The sequence below is a fragment of the Bidens hawaiensis genome, unplaced genomic scaffold, assembly GCF_021521415.1.
Source record: "Bidens hawaiensis isolate Kalapana, Puna unplaced genomic scaffold, B.hawaiensis_p1.1 tig00027762_1, whole genome shotgun sequence".
NCBI lineage: Eukaryota > Viridiplantae > Streptophyta > Magnoliopsida > Asterales > Asteraceae > Bidens > Bidens hawaiensis.
The window spans coordinates 150,439-172,846 of record NW_027494497.1 but is presented as its reverse complement, the minus strand read 5'-3'; the positions used below and the strand labels follow the sequence as shown (position 1 = coordinate 172,846).

The following is a 22,408-nucleotide window of genomic DNA, read 5'->3' as shown; positions in this document are numbered from 1 at the left end:
AACTAAGATTATCATATCAATCAACTAACTACAAGCCAATGTACAACTTTTCTTCCCTATCGTACAACACATCGTTCAATTAAACTCTTTGGAGTAATAACCAACCATAAACAAAATCCAAACTACCACCACCGCCCAAACCCTAACCACCACACCTTCCGGTAGCGGCGAGTGGCTCCGATGTTCAGCGATGAGTCGGCATGCAACACGTACAACTACGGCGACTCAGTATACTGGGACGCTCGGTACATACAGGAGGCTTCAGTCGGTTCGTTCGATTGGTACCAGCGGTACAACGCCTTACGTCCGTTCGTCCGAAAATACATCCCGTCGTCCTCCAGAATCCTCATGGTTGGTTGCGGCAATGCCGGTATGTTACTTTTCCTTCTCAATTAGCTATCTATACTTCATTTCTGTACGATTTGAGAACTATTTGTGTAGTGTAGTTTTAATTGACATAGGTTTAGTGCAAGAGCTGAACAGTTGCTGAATTTAGGCTTAATTTGACATAGAGTTTCTAAAACAGTCACTTTTTAATTGTTAATCCGCCAGTTTGTAGAGTCAACCGAATTCTGACACGTGTTGTTATACCAGCGAGTCGCTAAAAGCTGGCTTTATTATGGCGGAAGTGGAAGCTAGTTTTATATTGGCAGAAGCTGGTTTATTATCGGCGGAAGCTAGTTTTATATTGTAGGAAGCTAGTTTTATATTGGCAGAAGCTAGTTTTATTTTGTCGGAAACTAGTTTTATATTGTCGGAAGCTAGTTCTGTATTGTCGGAAGCTAGTTTTGTATTGTCGGAAGCTAGTTTTATATTGTCGGAAGCTAGTTTTGCATTGGTGGAAGCTTGTTTTATATCGTTGGAAGCTAGTTTTATATTGTCGGAAGCTGGTTTTATATTGTTGGAAGCTAGTTTTATATTGGCAGAAGCTAGTTGTATATTGGCTCAGTTTGTAGTAACTACCGGCTCATGAAGTTTTAAGAAAATGGAATTAGGAAAGGAAAACCTTTGTATTAGGACATGAGGAAGAATATGGTTGGCTCTAAAAATTGTCGAATTAATAATTAAAAAGTGGTAAGTCACGGTTTTAGAATGGAAATATTTGGAATTTCTTGGTCATTTTCCCTAATAGATAATATGCAGAATTTGATTTCTTTCTTTTATGCGGAAAATGACAAAGAACATGGTATGTATAGTAACATACTAGTAATTTGTAACATTTGACCTCTTATGTCTACTAATTTTGTGATTCGTTATGGCCCGGTATGTTTCCTATTTACAGAAAAGTATGATCTGTGCTTAACCTGACAAATTTGTATTAAATTTATTTGCTAAAGAATGTGATTCTGATGCTAATAGAGGCACAAACCTTCATTAAGGTCCCTATTGATTGTCAAGTTTGTAAGAGTTGCAGACTTACAGTCAACTTGAGAACATGGTAAATGATATGGTGACCACTGTTAAACTCTCTAATGAGTGAAATGGATGGGTCACATTGTTGGCTGTGGAACAGTACTAGTAACATCAGTTTGTTTGACTGCAACTTAGATATTATTGCCAATTTAGATATCCATGGAACATGCTTAGAACTGATAGATCAAGTGTTCTGGTTGTTGATAGCAGTTAAAAAATGTGGCCTTTTGGTTAACTATATATGATGTTTTAACTCTAAATCTATACATGTTTACTGTATATGATAGATCAAGTTATTTGGTTGATGAAGTAAAAGTATTTTAATATGATAAACCAAAATGGGTAAAATTTTTAATTAAGGACGGGGAAATATGCAATTGAATTTTTGGGTTGGGTAAATATACTGTATACAATTAAAGAGGTCCGGAGGGGAAAATATGCCATTCAATTTTTGGTTGGGTAAATACACAATTAAGCTGGGTTTGGAAGGGGAAATATGCAATTGTCTCATAGTTTTAAGGTCTAGGATTCTAGGATTCATTGAGTTATGACATATTCCTGTTGATTTTTTTCCCCTTTCAAGCATTTGTATATATACTGCTGCTTTGTGTTCGGTCAACAATTATCTTGCAAATACAATATACATGTCAGTTCATATATATATATATATTTTTGTGTGTGCATTTGTTGGCAGTTATGTCAGAGGACATGATTAAAGACGGGTATGGAGACATTATGAATGTTGACATTTCATGTGTTGCTATTGAGATGATGAGACGCAAATATGAACATGTCCCTCAGTTAAAATGTATCCGTTCTACAAACCAGTTACTTTTATATTGTTTATTATATTAATATTCATACTTTGTAGTAAATTAAGTCTAAAGCTTTCCTTATCATATTCAAAGACTTGCAGATGGATGTTCGGGATATGGGATTTTTTCTGGACGATACATTTGATAGTGTAATTGATAAAGGTACAAATTCAATGGTTCAAATATTGTTATTCTAAATTTAAACAGACTTTTGGTATATTTTGTCGTCTTGACATCCTTCTAAATGGAATCTTGAATCTTGAATATGTTGAGTTCAGTTTTCATGCTGACTTTTATTGCTTCGTGGTGTTTTCTATACTAACAATCTTTTTCTGCTCTCTTTGCATGATTTCTGATCTGCGGGTTTTAGGAACTCTTGACTCGCTTATGGTAAGCTATGCTTATTTTCAATATATGTAATGTTCGTGTTTGTTCGTTTTGTTGGGTTTCTATGGAATTTACAAGCTTAGTTAACCATTTAACTAATCACATTAAAGGCGGAAGCGTGAAACTATAAACTAAACATATGTATCCATGTTTAAATATATGTTACAAGTTTATATAAAATGTGTACATGAACAACCTAATTTATTCATGTTATAAGATTACCAATAATCTATTTACTAGAAACCCGAAGCAAGGATCAAATGATACGGAAAAACTAAACTATCAAGCTTGTAAACACTTACATTCTTAACCCTTTAAGAGTTTAGTAGATGGTTGAAGAAGATGATGATGTGAATGCTAGACTTTCAAAGGAAAACCCTCAAACGGAATATACCCCGAGCCTCCAACACACACCGAGCTATGCTAGGAAGCTTGAACACGAAAAACCGAGACCCGAGCCCTTCCTTTTCTTTTGGCCGTGAACTTAAAAGAAAGAAAAGGAAAGAGTTGTGTTGTAATAATGTTACTTGAAAGTGTGTATGATCATATATATCAACACCATCATGACTTTGTGTATGGTTGATTTTAAGTAGAGTATACTCAACCTCTACCAAAACCTTGACAAAAATGATCATAATCTTGGGGTGTGGGGCCCACCCAAAACCGGCCCCAATATTATTTATTTTTTTTTTTTTTATTTTTATTTATTTTATACTTTATAAAATATATAAACACCCCATCTTTTATAAACCATTTTATAAAAGAATACATAGTTAAATAATCATTCCAATAATAATTATTTGAATAAATAAATTAACCAATTAATTTATTTAACACTTTCAAGTAAATATTCAGAAACCCGATTTTCTGAATGTGTCGTGTTCTGTATTTGTCTTATAGATCTTATCTTAACAAATACACAATTGGTGTGTGTCTAACTCGTTATTGGGTATGACCCGACTTGGATCAAACATGACTAGCCACATTAACCTAATTATGTGTCTCGGGCATACGGTATTCCTACAATCTCCCACTTGCACGAGACTCATAGGAAGTTAATGCTAATGGTGAATACCGCCTAACAACAGGTCACCACCCCTAGTGTGTTTGACTAAGTGCCATTCAATAACATCATCCCCTTCAAGTCCATACTTGATATGATATAGGTAAGTCTTATCATTACATCCCTTTGTTACTAGATGTCTTGTCAAATCGAAGAGACACAGAGTGATCATTCTCTCAATGATTTAACTTAACAGGCCTTAGACATCTAAACTCTCAACACATAAGAGGAACAAATCCCATCTTGACTGCATACATCCTTGTTGACATCTCGTATGATATCTGAGCTCTTTCTTTTACGTCATCGTGTTACCGAAAAACAAAGAAGAGAGTCAAGTTATCAGACTTGATGAGAAACCAGATCCAATATGCATCTCAGGTCAAAGGACACAATGATACTCGCCTTTACTCAAGGATTACTTATGATCAGTTGCACTAACTCCATGCAGTGATCCTTGAGAGCGGATCATGTCCAATATTTGTGTCCCACAAATATCTATGAACCTTGGTGGCAAACCTATGCCTTATATTCATCACATGAATATCAACCAATCCGGGTTCATAATAGTCTTACCTTCATACTTGTTCCCACAAGCATGATCGACTACGGACGTTTAGAACAACATAAGTCATTCATGGATTAAACATGCAAATATAGAACATAACTCATTGAATAATTAAAACATAATTAATTTCATGAGATACCCATTACATTCGTTCTTATACAAACACTAAACACAGATTAAATCCACTCACTAGAATACCGAAGTCCTAATGCACAAACATGACCCTCATGCTTTGGCCTATCGAGGAGCTTCGTGAGTGGGTCCGCAATATTTTGATCGGTATGAACTTTATGAATACATATCTTTCTCTTTTCAACTTCATCCCTTATGTAGTTGAATCTGCGCTCAATGTGCCTCGTTTTCTGATGAGCACGAGGCTCCTTGATCTGTGCAATAGCACCCTCATTGTCACAGAATATTTCTAGGGGCTCCTGAATGGAAGAGACAATCCCTAGATCCATGATGAACTTTTTCATCCATGCAGCCTCTTGGGCTGCCATTGAAGCGGCAATGTACTCAGATTCTGTAGTGGATAACGCGACAACATCCTGCTTCGAACTCTTCCAAGAGACAGCGCCTCCATTCAAAATGAAGACATATCCCGACTGTGACCGAGAATCATCTCGGTCAGTTTGGAAACTCGCATCCACGTAACCCTTTACGACGAGTTCCTCCTCACCAGACCCATATATTAAAAACATATCCTTAGTCCTTCTAAGGTATTTTAATATATTCTTGACAGCCATCCAATGACTGTCACCTGGGTTGTGCTGGTATCTACTCGTTATGCTTAAAGCATACGAGACGTCCGGTCTAGTGCACATCATTGCATACATAATAGATCCTATTGCCGAAGCATAAGGAACATGCTTCATCCTATCCTGCTCTTCCTTAGAGCTAGGACTTTGGGATGAGCTCAACACGGTTCCTCTAGGAATAGGTACCAAACCTTTCTTAGAGTTTTCCATCCTGAACCTTTTCAGGATTTTATCAATGTACGCACTTTGATTGAGTCCGATCAATTTCCTTTGTCTATCCCTATAGACCTTTATTCCCAAGATATATGTCGCTTCTCCAAGATCCTTAATTGAGAAACGACTACTTAACCACGCTTTAACGTTTTCCATACTTGGTATATCATTTCCAAATAAAAGTATATCATCGACATACAAAATAAGGAAAATGATTATACTCCCACTAGCCCATTTATACACACACGCCTCATCACCGTTTTGGACGAAACCAAACGCTTTGATTTCTTCATCAAAACGATGATTCCACATCCGTGATGCTTGTTTCAACCCGTAGATTGATTTCTTTAACTTACAAACTTTATCTGGATTAGATGGATCGACAAAACCTTCAGGCTGAACCATATGGACATCTTCCTCAAGATATCCATTTAGAAAAGCGGTCTTGACATCCATTTGCCATATCTCATAATCAAAATGAGCTGCAATGGCAAATAATATCCTGATCGACTTAAGCATCGCGACCGGCGAGAAGGTTTCATCATAATCAACCCCTTGAGTTTGCGTGAAACCTTTTGCTACAAGTCGTGCTTTGTAAGTATCTAAATTTCCATGCATATCGGTCTTCCTTTTGAAGACCCACTTACATCCAACCAGTTTGGAGTTAAGTGGACGATCAACCAATTCCCAAACTTGGTTATCGTGCATGGATTGCATCTCGGCGCTCATGGCTTCAAGCCACTTGTCACAATCAGATTGTGACATAGCATCTTTGTAGGAGATCGGTTCATCCGAATCGACCAAGTAACAATCATCCACAAGAAATCCATATTTCTTGGGAGGTCGACTAATCCTATTAGATCTGCGAGCAACGTGTGTATGATCAACCATTTGATCATCTTCAACATCCTCGTGTTGAAAGCTAGTATCGACCAACTGTGTATCATCCAGTGATTCTTGAACCTCTTCAAGTTCCACTCTCTTTTCACTAGGTCCTTCCATAAGGAACCTAGTTTCTAAGAAGTATCCTTTGCGTGAAACAAACACCTTTTGTTCACTAGGATCATAGAATATATATCCTATATCATCCTTTGGGTATCCTATGAAGATACACCTGATGGATCGAGCCTCAAGCTTATTTGGGGTGTCACGTTTAACATAAACTATGCATCCCCATACCCTTAAATATGAAAAGGATGGAACCTTTCCATGCCACACTTCATAGGGTATTCGATCCACCTTTTTGGTCGGGGCCATATTCAAAATACGAGCCGCTGTAAGTAGCGCATATCCCCAAAATGATGGCGGTAGTGAGCTTCGTGCCATCATTGATCGAACCATGTCCAACAGTGTTCGATTCCTTCTCTCGGATACTCCGTTATGTTGAGGAGTTCCAGGAGGAGTGAGCTGTGAAATAATTCCACAATCTCTAAGATGACTTTGAAAAGCATCACTTAGGTATTCGCCTCCTCTATCGGAGCGGAGTACCTTGATTGTTCGGTCGAGCTGATTTTGTACTTCATTTTGAAATTCTTTGAACATTTCAAAGGCTTCATGTTTGTGTTTCATTAGATAAACATACCCATATCGACTAAAATCGTCGGTAAAGGTAATGAAGTACCTTTCACTATTCCTACTAGTTGGCTTGAAAGGTCCGCATACATCCGTATGTATGATACCTAACAAATCCTTAGCCCTTTCATTTGTACCTTTGAAAGGCTCTTTGGTCATCTTGCCTTGAATACAAGATTCACACTCATCAAACGAACCTAACTCGTTTGTTTTCAAAAGACCTTTCTTTTGGAGAGTATTTATACGATTCTTGTTTATGTGTCCAAGGCGACAATGCCAAATGTAGGAATCACTCAAATCCTTTTTGAGTCTTTTAGTAGAAGTTTGATATAATGAGCTATTTGAGGTATTATCATGAACCAATTCATAAATACCGTTGTTTGGTACAGCTTTAAAATAGAAGATACCATTAGATGATACATGCATTTCTGATCTTACAAATTTAAAGTCAAAATTACATTGTCTAAGAAGGTGCACAGAAATAATGTTCCTAGTCAAACTAGGAGCATACAAAACATTTCTCAAAACAACTTCCAAACCACTTGGAAGCGATAAAGTGAAGTCTCCTCTAGCGACCACGTGCACCCTTGCACCGTTGCCCATGAAAAGATTCACTTCGCCCTTCTTTAAGTCTTCATTCTTTTTGAACCCCTGCAACCAATTGCAAATATGAGTTCCACATCCGGTATCCAATACCCATGTGTTAGAAGAAATAAGATTTAGCTCAACATTAATCATAAAGACATTACCCGAGGTATGCGCCGCATTCCTCTTGTCTTTTAGCTCTTTTAGGTAGACCGGGCAATTGCGTTTCCAGTGTCCGGTCTCCCCACAACCAAAACAAGGATCATCCTTATGACCCCTCGGTTCCATAACCTTTTGTTTCTTTGCCATAACCGGTGATTTGCCCTTACCCTTAAGATGCACAGGAGGACCCTTTCTTTTGGCTACCTTAGCCTTAAGATTGGGTTGAGATCGATTCTTGGATCTACCTTCATTGATCGCAAACATGGGTAAAACCCTTTTGCCCATGCTCGCCTCGGCTGTTTTAAGCATTGAGTGAAGTTCTCCAATGGTTTTGTCCCACCCGTTCATGTTATAATTTAACACGAAAGTGTCGAACCTTTTCGACAAAGAGTTAAGGATCAAATCCGTTGCTAACTCTTTTGAGATGGGACAATTGAGCTTGGCGAGGCGATCAATGTAACTTTTCATCTTAAGTACATAAGTTGAAACTGGTTGATTATCATCCATTCTACATGCATGCAAGGCTCGAACCGTTTCGAACCTTTCAACTCTTGATTGCTTAAGGAACATTTCCTTAAGTTGAGTAATCATGTCGTACGCATTATGGTTTTCGAAATCCTTTTGGATTTCGGGAACCATAGTCGCCAACATGAGGCATGACACTTGAATGGAATCTTCCGTAAGTTTGACCCAATTCATATATTCGACCTCACTTCCCTCTTCCGGTTCTTCGGGGATAGGTGTTTCCAAAACATGATATAATTTTTCTTGTTTTAGAACAATCCTTAAATTTCGGAACCAATCCGAAAAGTTATTGTGGTTAAGACGGTCTTTAGCGAGAATAGATCGGAGAGAGACATTTTGGACGTTAGGGATTATGTTGTCGTCGACGTGTGCGGCCATCTGCAGAATTTTAATTAAGTTCATTTTAGTGTTTTACCTTTTAATTATTAATACCCTTTTTATATATACCAAATATAATTAATAATTAAAATCTAGAATCCAACGATAAACCCAACTCCGGTTAGGTGACCTTTTTCCCATTGTCGGTTTATCAAGGTAGTTATTCATAACAATTGCAAACCCTTTTGCAACTTCTAGAGTTTATGGGACCGGTTCGAAATCATATTTCGTGTCGGCATGTTTATCCCATCAACACCTATTAGACCCCATGCTTGGGTGACCCTCTTCACATGGTTCTAATTTAAGTCGTCCTACTTGTATCAACTTGTAATATTAACATACAAACGGTTAGGTGACCTTTTTCCCATTTATATGCCAATATTACCTCAACATATTAATTTACTCTACGCGGTTAGGTGACCTTTTTCCCACTAAGAGCTTACTAATATGTTAAGCGTTATACAAAAGGATGGTGTTTTAACTTATTATCCTTAATTTTAAAAGGGAATTTTTAGTTTTAATAATTCTAGTTGTAAAACTTTAAATCATGTTCTAACATGCATTTAGTAACACGATATTTTGAAACCATTTTCAAAATTCTAATTTATAATAAAGCCATTTTATTATGGGCGTGAGACGGCTAGTTAATAAATCCATTTTATTTAACTATGTGTCACGTAATTACCGATAATTATTAGAACCCGTTTTATGCTTTGTTAATTAATTCTATGTGACGAAGTTGATATCCTAATATCTAACAACCACACAATCAAACAATCAATTAACAAGCATACACAATTATACTAGACACGAGCCACTAAATTAGACCACACTTGTTAGCCGAAACAAGTGTGTGTCTTAGGTCCAATCCTAAGGGACACATGACACATGGATGTTGTAGCTCCCACTCGATCCCGCATCCAAATGCTTCGAGCATCTTCTTCAACCCCGTTGTGATCCATTGGGCTTGAACTTGGGCCTTAGCTTCCATAAGCTTCCATTTGGGCTCAATTGGTGGGCTTAGGTCCTTTTGGGTTTGAATCCCTTTAATGGGCTTGTGAGACCCATTATCACCATACCCGGCCCAATTAGGCCCAAACTTCCAATTTTGCAATCTTCTTTATTTTACAAAATAAATGTCCTAATACATTTTTCTATAAAATAAAGATAATACAAATAACCTATTTATTACATACCCATATGAATAAATAATTACAAAATTACAAAATTGCCCCTAATTAATTATTACAAACCGAAACTTGAATAATTAATTACAATCACAACATCAACCACAAACAAACATCCACTTGGTCTACGGCTCGGTCTAGTATTTAACAAACATAACCCTTTATGTCTTAGGAACCCGTTCCAAAACCCCTTGACTTTATCGGGCCTAGCCCAACCCAATTTGGGCTTGACCCAATAACGTGATTATGGGCTTCGGCCCACATGTGCAAAACACATGGGCTTCGGCCCAATTAAAAAACTCATGGGCTTCGGCCCATTTAACCAAAAATGGGCTTCGGCCCATTTAGCTTTTTCCCTTTTATATCCGGTTAGCCCAATAACCGTATTCAAGTGGGCTTCGGCCCAAATTCACCCGAATTGGGCTTCGGCCCAAATACTCGGTTTTATTTATTTATTTTTTATTTATTTTTTTTTTTTTGAACAAAGCCAAAAACAATAACAAGATTAAATACAAAAAAAAATCATGCATGTTAATTTTTTTTGTATAAAATCTTTCAAGGGGAAAAATATAAAACCGAGAACCCGAAGCTTAGTTTCCCGTATCCCGGCTCTGATACCATTTGTTGGGTTTCTATGGAATTTACAAGCTTAGTTAACCATTTAACTAATCACATTAAAGGCGGAAGCGTGAAACTATAAACTAAACATATGTATCCATGTTTAAATATATGTTACAAGTTTATATAAAATGTGTACATGAACAACCTAATTTATTCATGTTATAAGATTACCAATAATCTATTTACTAGAAACCCGAAGCAAGGATCAAATGATACGGAAAAACTAAACTATCAAGCTTGTAAACACTTACATTCTTAACCCTTTAAGAGTTTAGTAGATGGTTGAAGAAGATGATGATGTGAATGCTAGACTTTCAAAGGAAAACCCTCAAACGGAATATACCCCGAGCCTCCAACACACACCGAGCTATGCTAGGAAGCTTGAACACGAAAAACCGAGACCCGAGCCCTTCCTTTTCTTTTGGCCGTGAACTTAAAAGAAAGAAAAGGAAAGAGTTGTGTTGTAATAATGTTACTTGAAAGTGTGTATGATCATATATATCAACACCATCATGACTTTGTGTATGGTTGATTTTAAGTAGAGTATACTCAACCTCTACCAAAACCTTGACAAAAATGATCATAATCTTGGGGTGTGGGGCCCACCCAAAACCGGCCCCAATATTATTTATTTTTTTTTTTTTTATTTTTATTTATTTTATACTTTATAAAATATATAAACACCCCATCTTTTATAAACCATTTTATAAAAGAATACATAGTTAAATAATCATTCCAATAATAATTATTTGAATAAATAAATTAACCAATTAATTTATTTAACACTTTCAAGTAAATATTCAGAAACCCGATTTTCTGAATGTGTCGTGTTCTGTATTTGTCTTATAGATCTTATCTTAACAAATACACAATTGGTGTGTGTCTAACTCGTTATTGGGTATGACCCGACTTGGATCAAACATGACTAGCCACATTAACCTAATTATGTGTCTCGGGCATACGGTATTCCTACACGTTTAACATTAGCTGAATAAACGATTGAACACGGACAATTAAATGAATGAGTTTTTCTTGTCTGTGTTTGTTTGTTATGAAAATGAGCATCTTTGTGTTCATTTATGCACGTCCATTAACAATATAAATGAACGTCCACGAGCGTAAACAAACGATAATGACTGAGCTAAACGATTTAGAAGTAATGTGATGAACAATGTGTTGGGAATTAAAAAGTTGTTAAGACTAGACTAACTTGTAATGGCCCAAAAATTTTAAATGAACATGTTAACGGTTTAGCGAACGTTAACAAGCGAACTTAAGCAAACGTAAACTAATGAACATAAATGAAACAACTTAAACGGACATAATGAACAAACCATTCATGTGTTAACTATACATGCGTGCATGTATATATATGTATATGTAAGTATTGTTTTTCTCCATGTGTTCTAATTTCTTTAACTTCTTTTTGCTTTTGAAGTGTGGAACTGATGCTCCAATTAGCGCGTCTCAAATGCTTGGGGAAGTGAGCAGGTTGAGGTCTTCTGCTGTCTAATCTAAAGAACCATAAATATTATATTATATTCGTGATTGCAAGTTATAATCATAACATGCGTTCTTTCATTTGTAGGGTTCTTAAACCTGGAGGGGTCTATATGTTGGTATAACAATGAATCCTTATATGTTCATGTATATCTCCTTTAAATGAACTCATATATAGATACCATTAATGCAGATTACATATGGTGATCCAACGGTCAGGATGCCTCATATAAACCGCCCAGTTTACAATTGGAAAATAGACCTGTACATCATACGTAAGTTATTTCTTAACTTATCTGTCTATTTCATTGTAATAAGTAATAACTTTTAGCTGAAATGTGAGTAAACTTAAACTGAATTCTTGCCTTGGTGAGAATTTATTATTGGTTACAACTTATATGTGTATGACTGTATCAGTTTACTTTCTTCATTTCTTGTTTTAATACAACTACACACACATCTATATAGGAGTGCTTTAAATTCAAAACCCAACTTTTAGTAGAGAACCGTATAAGCACTTGTTTGTTGGGTTGTCCTGATATTGTGGGAGATTGAAAAAAAAAGGCAGTGATGCTATTACTGCTAAATCAATAGGTAGTCTTTATGTGGTTTATGCAATATGATACCTAAAATAGGCTATGTATTGAATACGGCTGTATACAAGCCAAGCCAAACCCGTGCTCGTCTGCGCTCGAGCTCGGCTTATTTAACTCACAAGAGCTTGAGCTCTGGTTTGGTATTCACTAAGCTTGAGCTCTGGCCTTGGTATTTAACGCATATATATTATTTTTACTTTTTATCTGTAATATATATATATATATTACTGAGTTAATTTTTTCATATTTTTTATAATAATATTTATTATAAATTATATATTTGGAGAGGTGGGGGGGGTTCTGTTTTTTCTTTAAAGATGACAAAAGATTAGATGATCGTTAACCTACTATAAATCTTTTAATTCGTGTATTTAGTGCATCTTATTATCATAGAAAAGGTTTGTACATTATGATTTATTTGATTAGCTTAACAATACCTAAAATGTTTTAAATTTCATTACAGTTATTGAAATCTACACGATGGTCTCACTGATATTTGAATAGTATCTATTTCTAATGATATCTAACACATAATTAATCATAAACGTTTATTTACCCAGCCCGTTTATTCTAGTACTTAATATTGGTACTAAAACTGGTGTCTGCTGCAGCCAGGCCTGGCTTCCAAAAGCCGCCAGGCTCGACATCATCTCCTAAATCACAGTTGTCACCTGTTCCAACCACCGAGGAGGGAATGCTTCCGGCTGATTATGCTCTAGAAGATCCCGATTCTCATTTCATATACGTGTGCACGAAACTGGACGTGAGTTCTGATCTCAGTGACCCGCCTGCCTTTTCATGACGGTTGACTATTCGAGCGATAGCAGAAGAGGAGGAAGTTGGTAATAAGGTGTGATCATCGTCTTTAGGATGCCAACTGGCGTTGTTTACTTCGCTGTGGCATGACAGGTTGATTTTTATTTATGTTACTATTTTTCTATTCTTATATTTTTACATTGTTGTTGTTTATTTACATTTGATTGTTGATTTGACTGATGAAACATAAATAAATGATGATTGTGTGAGATGCCTTGACTGCTATCATTTCTGGCATTATCATTTGTTGGATATTGATCCTGGTTGGGTTGTGTATCATTTTTATGTACGCTTTGAAACCTCAAACGGTACGAGTTGGGGTAAACTGCAAACACCTTTTTAATTTTTTAATTTATTTTATATTTAATTTTATTTGGTTATTGTGCTAATTAAGTACCATCTCGGGCCAAGCCATAATGGCTTGTTTATGCTTAATGAGCTAAAATTTGAGTTTAAGTTTGGCTTGTAAAAGGCTTGAGCCAACATATGGCTTGACGAGCTCGATGCTAAATATAATGGCTTGTTTATGCTTAATGAGCTGAAATTTGAGTTTTAAGTTTGGGTTGTAAAAGGCAAGAGCCAACATATGGCTTGACGTTAAACAAAAAATTAGTATTTAAGAAAAGTGTACTTTGTGGGCTTATTTATAGACGGAGTTGAGTTATAAACACTATTACTTGGGTCTAAGTTAAACGAGTCAACGAGTTACTAACGGGCTTGCTTTGACTTGACCTCGGCTTGTTTATAGACCAAGCCAGCTTCGGCTAGGCTCATTTAAAAATGAGCTGACTTTAAACTATTTTCTTTTTCAAATTTTTAGTTGAGTTTTGAGTGACATGAACTTTTTAAACGGCCTTGGTATAGAGTGCCTAATTGAGTGTGAAGGACTTTTCTTATTGCAATTGTGATGAGGAAATATCGTTTTTATTATAGATGGGTAAAGTCTTTTAAATTTGTATTTTGTTGGGATTTATGTTTGTTTTGTATGTAAAATAAAATTTTATAAAATGGCATAGTAAATGGGTAATGCTAAAATAGTTTTATAAATTTGTTAATATTTTGCATATAAAAATATATAGATGTATTTGTATATTTGCTACACGAAAAGTAACGCTAGAATATTAGATTAAAGATAAATTTGACCTTTTGTTTTTTTACACGACAGAAAGTGGTCTAAATTTTGAAAGAACAACAAAAAGATTTATTAAGTTTAAACTGTAAAATAAATAAAAAACTTATTAGATGATCTTTAAAGATAATGAATGAAAAATGGGTATAAATAAATAAATATATAGATAAGATATTACATTAATAACATACTATATAAAAAGAAGAAAAAAATAATCAGTAAAATGAATAAAAAGTGTACAAGGAAAATAAATTGATGGTAAAAAGTATATAGAAATCATAGGAAGGAGGTAGGTCAATGGTCATCCTAGATCAATATGATATACTCCGTATTCATCAAATACTAAAGTTGGGTTATTTCAGTTATAATCATAAGTGTTCTCAAGGAAAATTGATTTTAAATAATTTTAATTATGGTTTATTGGCAAATAACAGTCCCAAGGTAATACTTGGTTGTTGTCGATCCCAACTAAAGGTATAATTGTTTATAACGGTCTGCGACTAACAAACCTTAACGACGTTAGTTGCAAGTCATCGGAAAAACGTTTTTTGCCAGAAAATGATTGTATCAGTTGGACTATTTAAAACCAATTGATAAATATTGATTGTACCAATTGTTAATCATACGTCTAGACCCCTAAGGGCATGTGTGACAATCAATTTTTTTTATCAATTCATAAATATCCACCTTTTATTTCACCAAATAATAGATATAACTAATCTTGACACAATTTATCATTTAATCACGTATTATGTATATTCAATAAAGTTGTGTGGTGTGTGACTCTCATAATATCATATATTAATTTCTACATCATTACATGTTGTATGTTAGGCACATGGAACCAACACGCATGAACCACTGGTACACTTGGCAGCCCTCGTTCCCACTCAATAACTTTGTTTCAAACATGAAACCCTAGTTGATTTCCACCATCTCTTCTCTCACTTAATCTCACACCACCACCGCATTGCCACCCCTAGTCACCATGTACCATTGCATTGTTCTTGGTTCGAGCACTATAACACCATACCTTTTGGTTCGCTGTTTGGGATCCTTTATTTTGGAATCTTTTTCATCATAAGGACTCCCAAACATCACTTCACTTTTCAAAAAGTTAAAAAGTCAGTATGAGGCCGAAATAAGGAAATCCCAAACACCCGTAAGGAATCCCATGCACCTCCTAACTATGATCGATGTCAAACATCTAAATAGACCTTCTCTTTGGTTGGGTGATTGAATCTAGGGTGCTAAGCAAGTTGTTTTTAGGGAAAATTATGAAAATGCCCGTTTCTTATAAGTGTGTTTGAGCTCTTGTCCATATTTTGCAACATATTCCCAAAATGTCCGCCCAAATCGCCACACCTAGATTCTTAAAAGTCAAAAAGTAATTTACAAAATTGATCGGGACGACTATTTTAGCCTTATAGGATAAGAAAATTGGCGGGATGAATATTTTGTGGCACTAACTTGTGAGGACCTCTATTTTAGATTAAAAAGAAAAAATAAAAAAAGTCGGACTCTTTAATGTTATGGTTTTTTCTTAACTGAGTATTATAATATTATATTATTTTACTTTATAACTTTTAGAATATAACGTTTTGCAAAATTCCAAACATTGTTGAGACTTGTTTTTTTATCTACGTTTGGACATAAATTTCATTCAAAACTGAGCGGGTCAAAAAAACTTCGATATGAATCTGACCCGCTAAGTTTTAATAAAATTTATGTCGATAAGTAGATAAAAAAAAATATCTCGGCGGTTTGTAAAACTTTATATTTTAAAAGTTACAAAAGAAAAACTAGTTATGAGTAAAATTAAATATAATACTATAATATTTAGAAAAGTATAAAAGTTACATAAAAAGGTTGTCCCGGCTATTTTTTTTCCTAAATTAGTCGTCCCGACCAACTTGTGCTACAAAATACTTGTCCCGGCGATTTTCTTACCCTAAAATAGTCGTTGACTTTAAAAACCACAAATTTCATGTTATGTTGGTTACTTATCAATTATCACGGTCTATTTTTGGTATATATTGTTATAAGTTGGATATACTAATTTTAAAAAATTCGAAAATTATATAAACTTCTAATATTTCGCTTTCCGATTTTGGAACTCAAAATACGATTAATATTGTAATTAACTAACTATAACTTACCCATCTTTTTAAATAGTTATATATATCTCCTAGACTAGATAAAACAAAATCATCAAATAATATACCCAAAATCTTCAACTTAGTAAATTCAAATTTCAAACCTCCTTCTAGCGTATATCATTTTTTTCATTATCATTGTTTTTATAACACACTAATACACTATTCAAAACAAAATAAAAATAATGTTTCACAATAACCATTAAATGGATTTTGTGCAAAACGCAACCATTCCCTCTTTATTAAATATACTCTTTCAACATTATACGTGTGTATACATTCAAAACCACCTTTTATAAGCTCGTATACATAGTAAATCAAGTTATAACAAGTACGCACATTTACCTTGTTTATTTTTTATAAATTTTTTTGAAAAGCTATTATTATAAAAAAAACTAAAAATAGCAATATCATTCCAATTAATCTAAAATACAAAAACAAATTATAATATTGTAGTCCAAATAGAAATAACAAATGTTCAATTTAGGCTTGACCTTAGTAAAAGCCCCCTTTCCAATTCCACCCCACTTTCCCAAACCATATAAAACTCATTAAATGAATCCAAAAAAAATAATAAAAAAATGTGATGTGGTGTGGGACCCATGTGAAGAAAACCCCCCAATGTAGCAAAAAGAAAAAGAGTCATGCAGGCATTAGACTACTCTCATGGGATTTGCCATGCAAGCTTGCCGTTTCCATATCTCTTCGCCATTTGTGGAAAACGCCTCTTTATCTTCCCCACTCTCCCCATATTTAGCAACTTACCCCTCTTTCCTTTCCTTTTCTTTTTCTTTCTTATTATTCATTCTTGATAATTTCTTTTCTTTCTTCACCAAACCCTAGTCCAAAACACAATAGTATTATCATTCCCATCTGGGTTTTGATTCTTTTCAAATTCCCCATCTGGGTTTTGTTCCTTGTCCAATTCCATCATCTGGGTCTTTCTCCTTTCTCGATTTGGTTCACTATGGGCCGAGGAAAGATCGAAATCAAGAAAATTGAGAATGTCAGCACAAGGCAAGTGACCTTCTCGAAACGGCGGGCTGGGTTGTTGAAGAAAGCCCATGAACTGTCGGTCCTCTGTGACGCTGAAGTTGGGATTATTGTGTTTTCTAACACTGGTCGCCTGTATGAGTTCTCCAGTTCTAGGTTGGTTGCATGTGGGTTTGACTTGTGGTTGACTTGGAAGTAGTTGTTGTTGCTTGTTTTGTGGAATTAATTGGTGTTGGTTGTTTGGTTAGATCTTTAAATGCTGTTTGATTTTGGGGGTTTTGATGGGTTAATTTTGGGAATCAATTTGGGATCTTTTTGCATGTGATTAATTGGTTCTTGATTCTTCAATTTGTGTAAACTTGATAATAAAAAGCCCTAATTTAGGAATCAATTTGGGATATTTATTTCAGCAATTATTATTATTATTATTTTTTGGAACAGTTTATCAGCTATTTTGTTAGTTTCTGCTAATGTTTATGAATATAACCGTTGATTTTGTGAATGTTTGTTACAGTTGGTTTAAGTGGTTAGATGATCTTGCTGGCATGATGAAATCAGTTGTGTTTATGTGAAGATATATAGGGCCGTGTGTTGTTATTTTGTTCAACAAATCTTGGTTTTTATCTATAGATTGATCTTTTGATTTTTTTTACCTCATTGTGTACATTGAATGACTGTCTCTGTAAACTAAGAATCTGCCTTTAGCTTTTCTGTTGTCAAGCAGACATTTTTTAGGATGAATGTACTAGTTTATTTTAAGGTTCATTGTATAGAACTCACTGATGACATATAAGATTAATTATTTTAAAATTGTAGTTCTTTATAAGAGTACTGATATGTGTCAACATTGCTAATTGCATCATATTATAGAAACATTATATGATTAAGTTTAATCTTTTTGTAACATTGCAGCATGAGGGGAATAATTGATCGATACAACAGGGCGACAGAACCATCGACATCACAAATACAAGCTGAGATGGTACAATTGTATTAGTTTAATTTATTTTTATTTATACTCATATTTAAGTTTATTTATGTTCATGCACGTCTTTGCTTTTTCATAGAGTCAAGAACAAGCCGAGCTAGAACTCTTGAGAAACGAAGTAACAAGACTTAGAAATGAAAACTCGTAAGCAGTACTAATTTCATTCGGAAATTCATATTTTAGTTCATTAATTTATATTTTATTAATATTTAATTTTTTTACCGTTATGTCAATGTTTTTGTGTTTACGATGCAGGCGGTTAATGGGCCACAACCTTGGTGGCGCAAGCGTGCAACAACTCCATCAACTCGAGCAACAACTAAGTGGCGGCTTAATTTCAGTCAAAGAAAAGAAGGTTTTGATACATCTTTATAAATTTTCAAATTTTAATGAACTTATAATTGACAATGTGAATCATTACAATTTCAGGATGCTATGCTGTTTGAGGAGATCGAACGTTCAAACCGCAAGGAACGAGAACTTGCTTATGAAAACGATGCTCTTCGAGGAGAAGTAATCGCGTTACAACAACCTCTGTTATGGTTTTAATTTATTAAATGTTAGTTTAATGTTTTTAATAATGTGAAGTGTGTGTTTGGTGCAGGTTGAACAGTTAAAGCGGTTTCTACTGTTGAGTCAACAGCCGAGTCAACAGGGTTTCTTACCATACACTCCTGCTGCTGTTCCAAGTAGCAGTGCGGGTCACTCGAAGCATGATCAGGTCAGCCCGGATACTGTCTGCTACTACGGGTCTGATAATACTGATTCAGAAGCTGCACTTCAGTTGAGGTATGTTAAACTAGAAACTGGTTTAAATTAGTAATCTTGAATGGTTGATTCGGGTTGACCTGAAACATTTTATGTATTAATTTTACACTCAATTTTTTTCAGTAATTTTTTTTTGTTATTATGTATACGTGCATATCAGATTTTGATTTGTTTGTACCATTTGACCCTTTTTTTCGGTCAATGCTTTAATAATTTCGTTAAAAGTATAATTTTGTTGATGATGTATGCACTTATGAAAATTTTTGACCCATTTGACATTTGACTCGTTTGACCACTTGACCCGATTGATCTTTTGAATCGTTTCTTTTCATCTGCTGGTGTACTATTTCAATAATATATATAAGTTTTGATAATGTGTGCAATTTAGCACAATTTTTTATTTGTTTAACCATTTGACATGTTTCTTTCTGAGCTAGTATTTCCTTCTTTTGACAAAAAAGATGATTTTTTTCTCGGTTGTATGCTCTTTATCAAACCAGTTAATTCGTTTGACAATTCATTTGACTTGTTTCCTTTTCAGCTGATCCTTTATAATTACAATAAAAATGTCACTTTTTATTGATCCTTTGTCAAAACTTTTCAACTTTTTATTGATCCCTTGTGACTCGCAGAGCCCGAGGAACCAAAGATTTATATTTAGTAGAATAGGCTTTGCGATCCAAAAGGGGATAGCGGCGCAACTTGTTGCTCGCTTACACATTATCCAGATGTAGTTTGGTTGGTGTTAAATGTTAATAATTCATTATTCAAGTTTTATAAATTAAAAAAAAAAGTTTGATCATTTGATCTGTTTCTATTTTCAGATAATCCTTTATTATTTAGACAAAAAGTATTAACGTTTTCGATAACGTATGCCTTTTGTCATAACTTTTTAACTTTTGATTCGCTTGATCATTTGACTCATTCCTGTTTTAGCTAATCATTTATTTTTCTTAGTAAAACGTATGACTTTTTAGATAATGCGTGCCCTTTTCACAAATTTTTAGCTTTCGATTTGTTTGACCATTTGACCCGTTTCCATCTCAGTGAATCCTTAATTATTTACAAAAAATATTAACTTTGTCGATGGTGTATGACCTTTGTCAAAACCTTTTCACTTATGATGTTTGACCGTTTGAACCGTTTTCTTTTAAGCTAATCTTTTACTGTTAAAGACAATATAACCTGTCACAACTTTTAAATTTATAATTCGGTTGAACTTTCTTTTTCGGGTAATGATTTTTTACTTGGAACACATAAAACATAAATCAAATCGACCCGTTTGATATAGTAACACGTTTGGCTTTTGATGTATAGGCTACATTGTGGTGGTGAGCATTCTAGCAAGAAAGAGGCGGCAGCGTTGCCAAAGAGGGAAAGTGTTAATTCAAGTAGTTGTGGTAGTGAGGAGATGGATCAATGATCATTCTTTTGATTCATGTTGGAAACTTGGATTATTTTCATTCTCATTCTCATTCTCATTCTGACATTCATTTTTGAAGCACATGAACCATATTTTATCAAACTATGTTTACTTTTCTTTCTGATTTACCCTTATTTTGTTTAAAGGTTCTGGGTTTAGCATACAATCATATTTGGTTAATGTTATGAAGATTCACATTGTGACATTGAGTTCAACTTATGTCAAAATGATGGGATAAATAAATAAATAAATAAATCTTGTGCACAAGTTAAGGGCTTTAAGCCCATTAAGTTTTATAAGGCTTGCTTCAAAAGCCTCTTCTAAAGACGTTTTCCACCTTTTTTTTTGGTGTACAATTTTTAGAAATTTACATGCATTTTTTAAGGTACAAATGTGAGAGAACAATTTTTAGATAACATATAAGGTTTATTGAATGTAACATTTAGTCGTTAAAATAAAAGAAGTATTTTAATTTATTATTATTGCCGGTAACAAATTTATACATCTAAATACTCCAAAACAAAAGTTATTTAATTTAGAAGTTAATTTAAGATTTAAAAAGTGTAGTTTTAAAAGATATAATTATTAGTTATATAATAGTACATTAGAATATTCAAATACTATGATTTAGAGTTATAAATTTTGAATTTGACTTTATCCGGATAATATTGTCAAATGAACTTACTCGCATGTGTTGTTATTTTTAAATTAATTTAAATCTTCTTAATAAGATTATAACTAAAAATACCATATATTTAGATTTAACATGACTAATATACAGTTAATTAAGAAAAAACTTTGAAGGATTAAAACAATAACTTATAAATTTGGCTTTAAATTTAATAGATATAAACATAATAAATACTATGTAGGATTTGTCTAACTTGGGACTCATAATATTATTATTATTATTATTATTATTATTATTATTATTATTATTATTATTATTATTTATTTCTTGTATACTTGAGACATTGTAACAAAATAACCATCGAGGTGCAGACCCTTTGTAGGTCGAACATAAGCAACACAAGTGGGAATTGTGTATCGGTCAAGAGTGTAAACCAGCCGAAATTAGCACGCCTTGTTTAATTTAAATGAGTTTAGTTTGGGCTCGAGTTCTTCTCATTTCAATTTACGTGTATAAAACTCAAGCTTGATTTGCTAATAGTTTCAAACCCGAGCAACGAGACTTAACTTGTTTATTGTTTATTAAATGTTTGAATTGTTTTTTGTATGCATATATAGTTTAAGTTTTTATATATACTATTAAATTAATTGTTTCTAATCAGTTTTATATGACATAGCAAATATTATATAAAGATAAAATTAGTATATTTATAATAAAAACATATGCTATTTTATGATTGAGACTAGTAAAACTCAATATGGGAAGTTCAGACTTTGAGTTTATTTATTAAACGAGTTATAATTTACGTTCTAACCGAAGACCAAAACAAAAAAATAGTATGTTTTTGTCATTTTGTAAAGGTAATTGACCATGGTTGGTACTGGGAGCATGACCACATGCTTAAAGGACTCAGATGAGGCTAAAATGCCTCCCCAATCAAACTAACCTTTATGTTCCAACCCGTTAAAATAAGGGAATGTCATGTTTTATTGTATTTATTATTAAAATATTTAGGTTGTGTGTTCGAAGATATAAAAAACCATAACTAAAAATATAAATAAAAAAAGAAAAAATTTAAAAAACTAAAATGTTTCTGTCATCATTCTCGTTCAAAAAAAAATCTGACGAAAAGACACAATGCCGAGATCAAAGACGCAATGACAG

General features: G+C 34.0%; 2 protein-coding genes across 2 annotated transcripts; both read left to right on the top strand.

Annotated features, from left to right (window-relative positions):
- LOC143575847 (uncharacterized) lies at positions 1–13,367 on the top strand. The gene is made up of 8 exons (XM_077060113.1): positions 1–370; positions 2,108–2,221; positions 2,322–2,390; positions 2,599–2,618; positions 11,683–11,735; positions 11,833–11,863; positions 11,938–12,019; positions 12,952–13,367. Exons 1-8 carry the CDS (start codon positions 181–183, stop codon positions 13,140–13,142), a joined length of 750 nt encoding a protein of 249 aa, XP_076916228.1. The 5' UTR covers positions 1–180; the 3' UTR covers positions 13,143–13,367.
- Positions 13,368–16,887: 3,520 nt separating this feature from the next.
- Positions 16,888–19,229, top strand: LOC143575846 (MADS-box transcription factor 23-like). Its single transcript, XM_077060112.1, has 4 exons — positions 16,888–17,590; positions 18,347–18,416; positions 18,502–18,566; positions 18,678–19,229. The coding sequence occupies exons 1-4, from the start codon at positions 17,409–17,411 to the stop codon at positions 18,937–18,939; spliced, it is 579 nt and encodes a 192-aa protein (XP_076916227.1). The 5' UTR covers positions 16,888–17,408; the 3' UTR covers positions 18,940–19,229.
- Positions 19,230–22,408: the final 3,179 nt, after the last annotated feature.

Excerpts from the sequence above, each read along its gene's own strand:
- LOC143575846 (XM_077060112.1), top strand. The coding sequence starts at position 17,409 with ATGGGCCGAGGAAAGATCGAAATCAAGAAAATTGAGAATGTCAGCACA. Across the intron at positions 18,417-18,501 it reads CACAAATACAAGCTGAGATG|AGTCAAGAACAAGCCGAGCT; the intron begins GTACAATTGTAT and ends GCTTTTTCATAG. Across the intron at positions 18,567-18,677 it reads AGACTTAGAAATGAAAACTC|GCGGTTAATGGGCCACAACC; the intron begins GTAAGCAGTACT and ends TTTACGATGCAG.
- LOC143575847 (XM_077060113.1), top strand. The coding sequence starts at position 181 with ATGTTCAGCGATGAGTCGGCATGCAACACGTACAACTACGGCGACTCA. Across the intron at positions 371-2,107 it reads GGTTGGTTGCGGCAATGCCG|TTATGTCAGAGGACATGATT; the intron begins GTATGTTACTTT and ends ATTTGTTGGCAG. Across the intron at positions 11,736-11,832 it reads ATGCTTGGGGAAGTGAGCAG|GGTTCTTAAACCTGGAGGGG; the intron begins GTTGAGGTCTTC and ends TTTCATTTGTAG.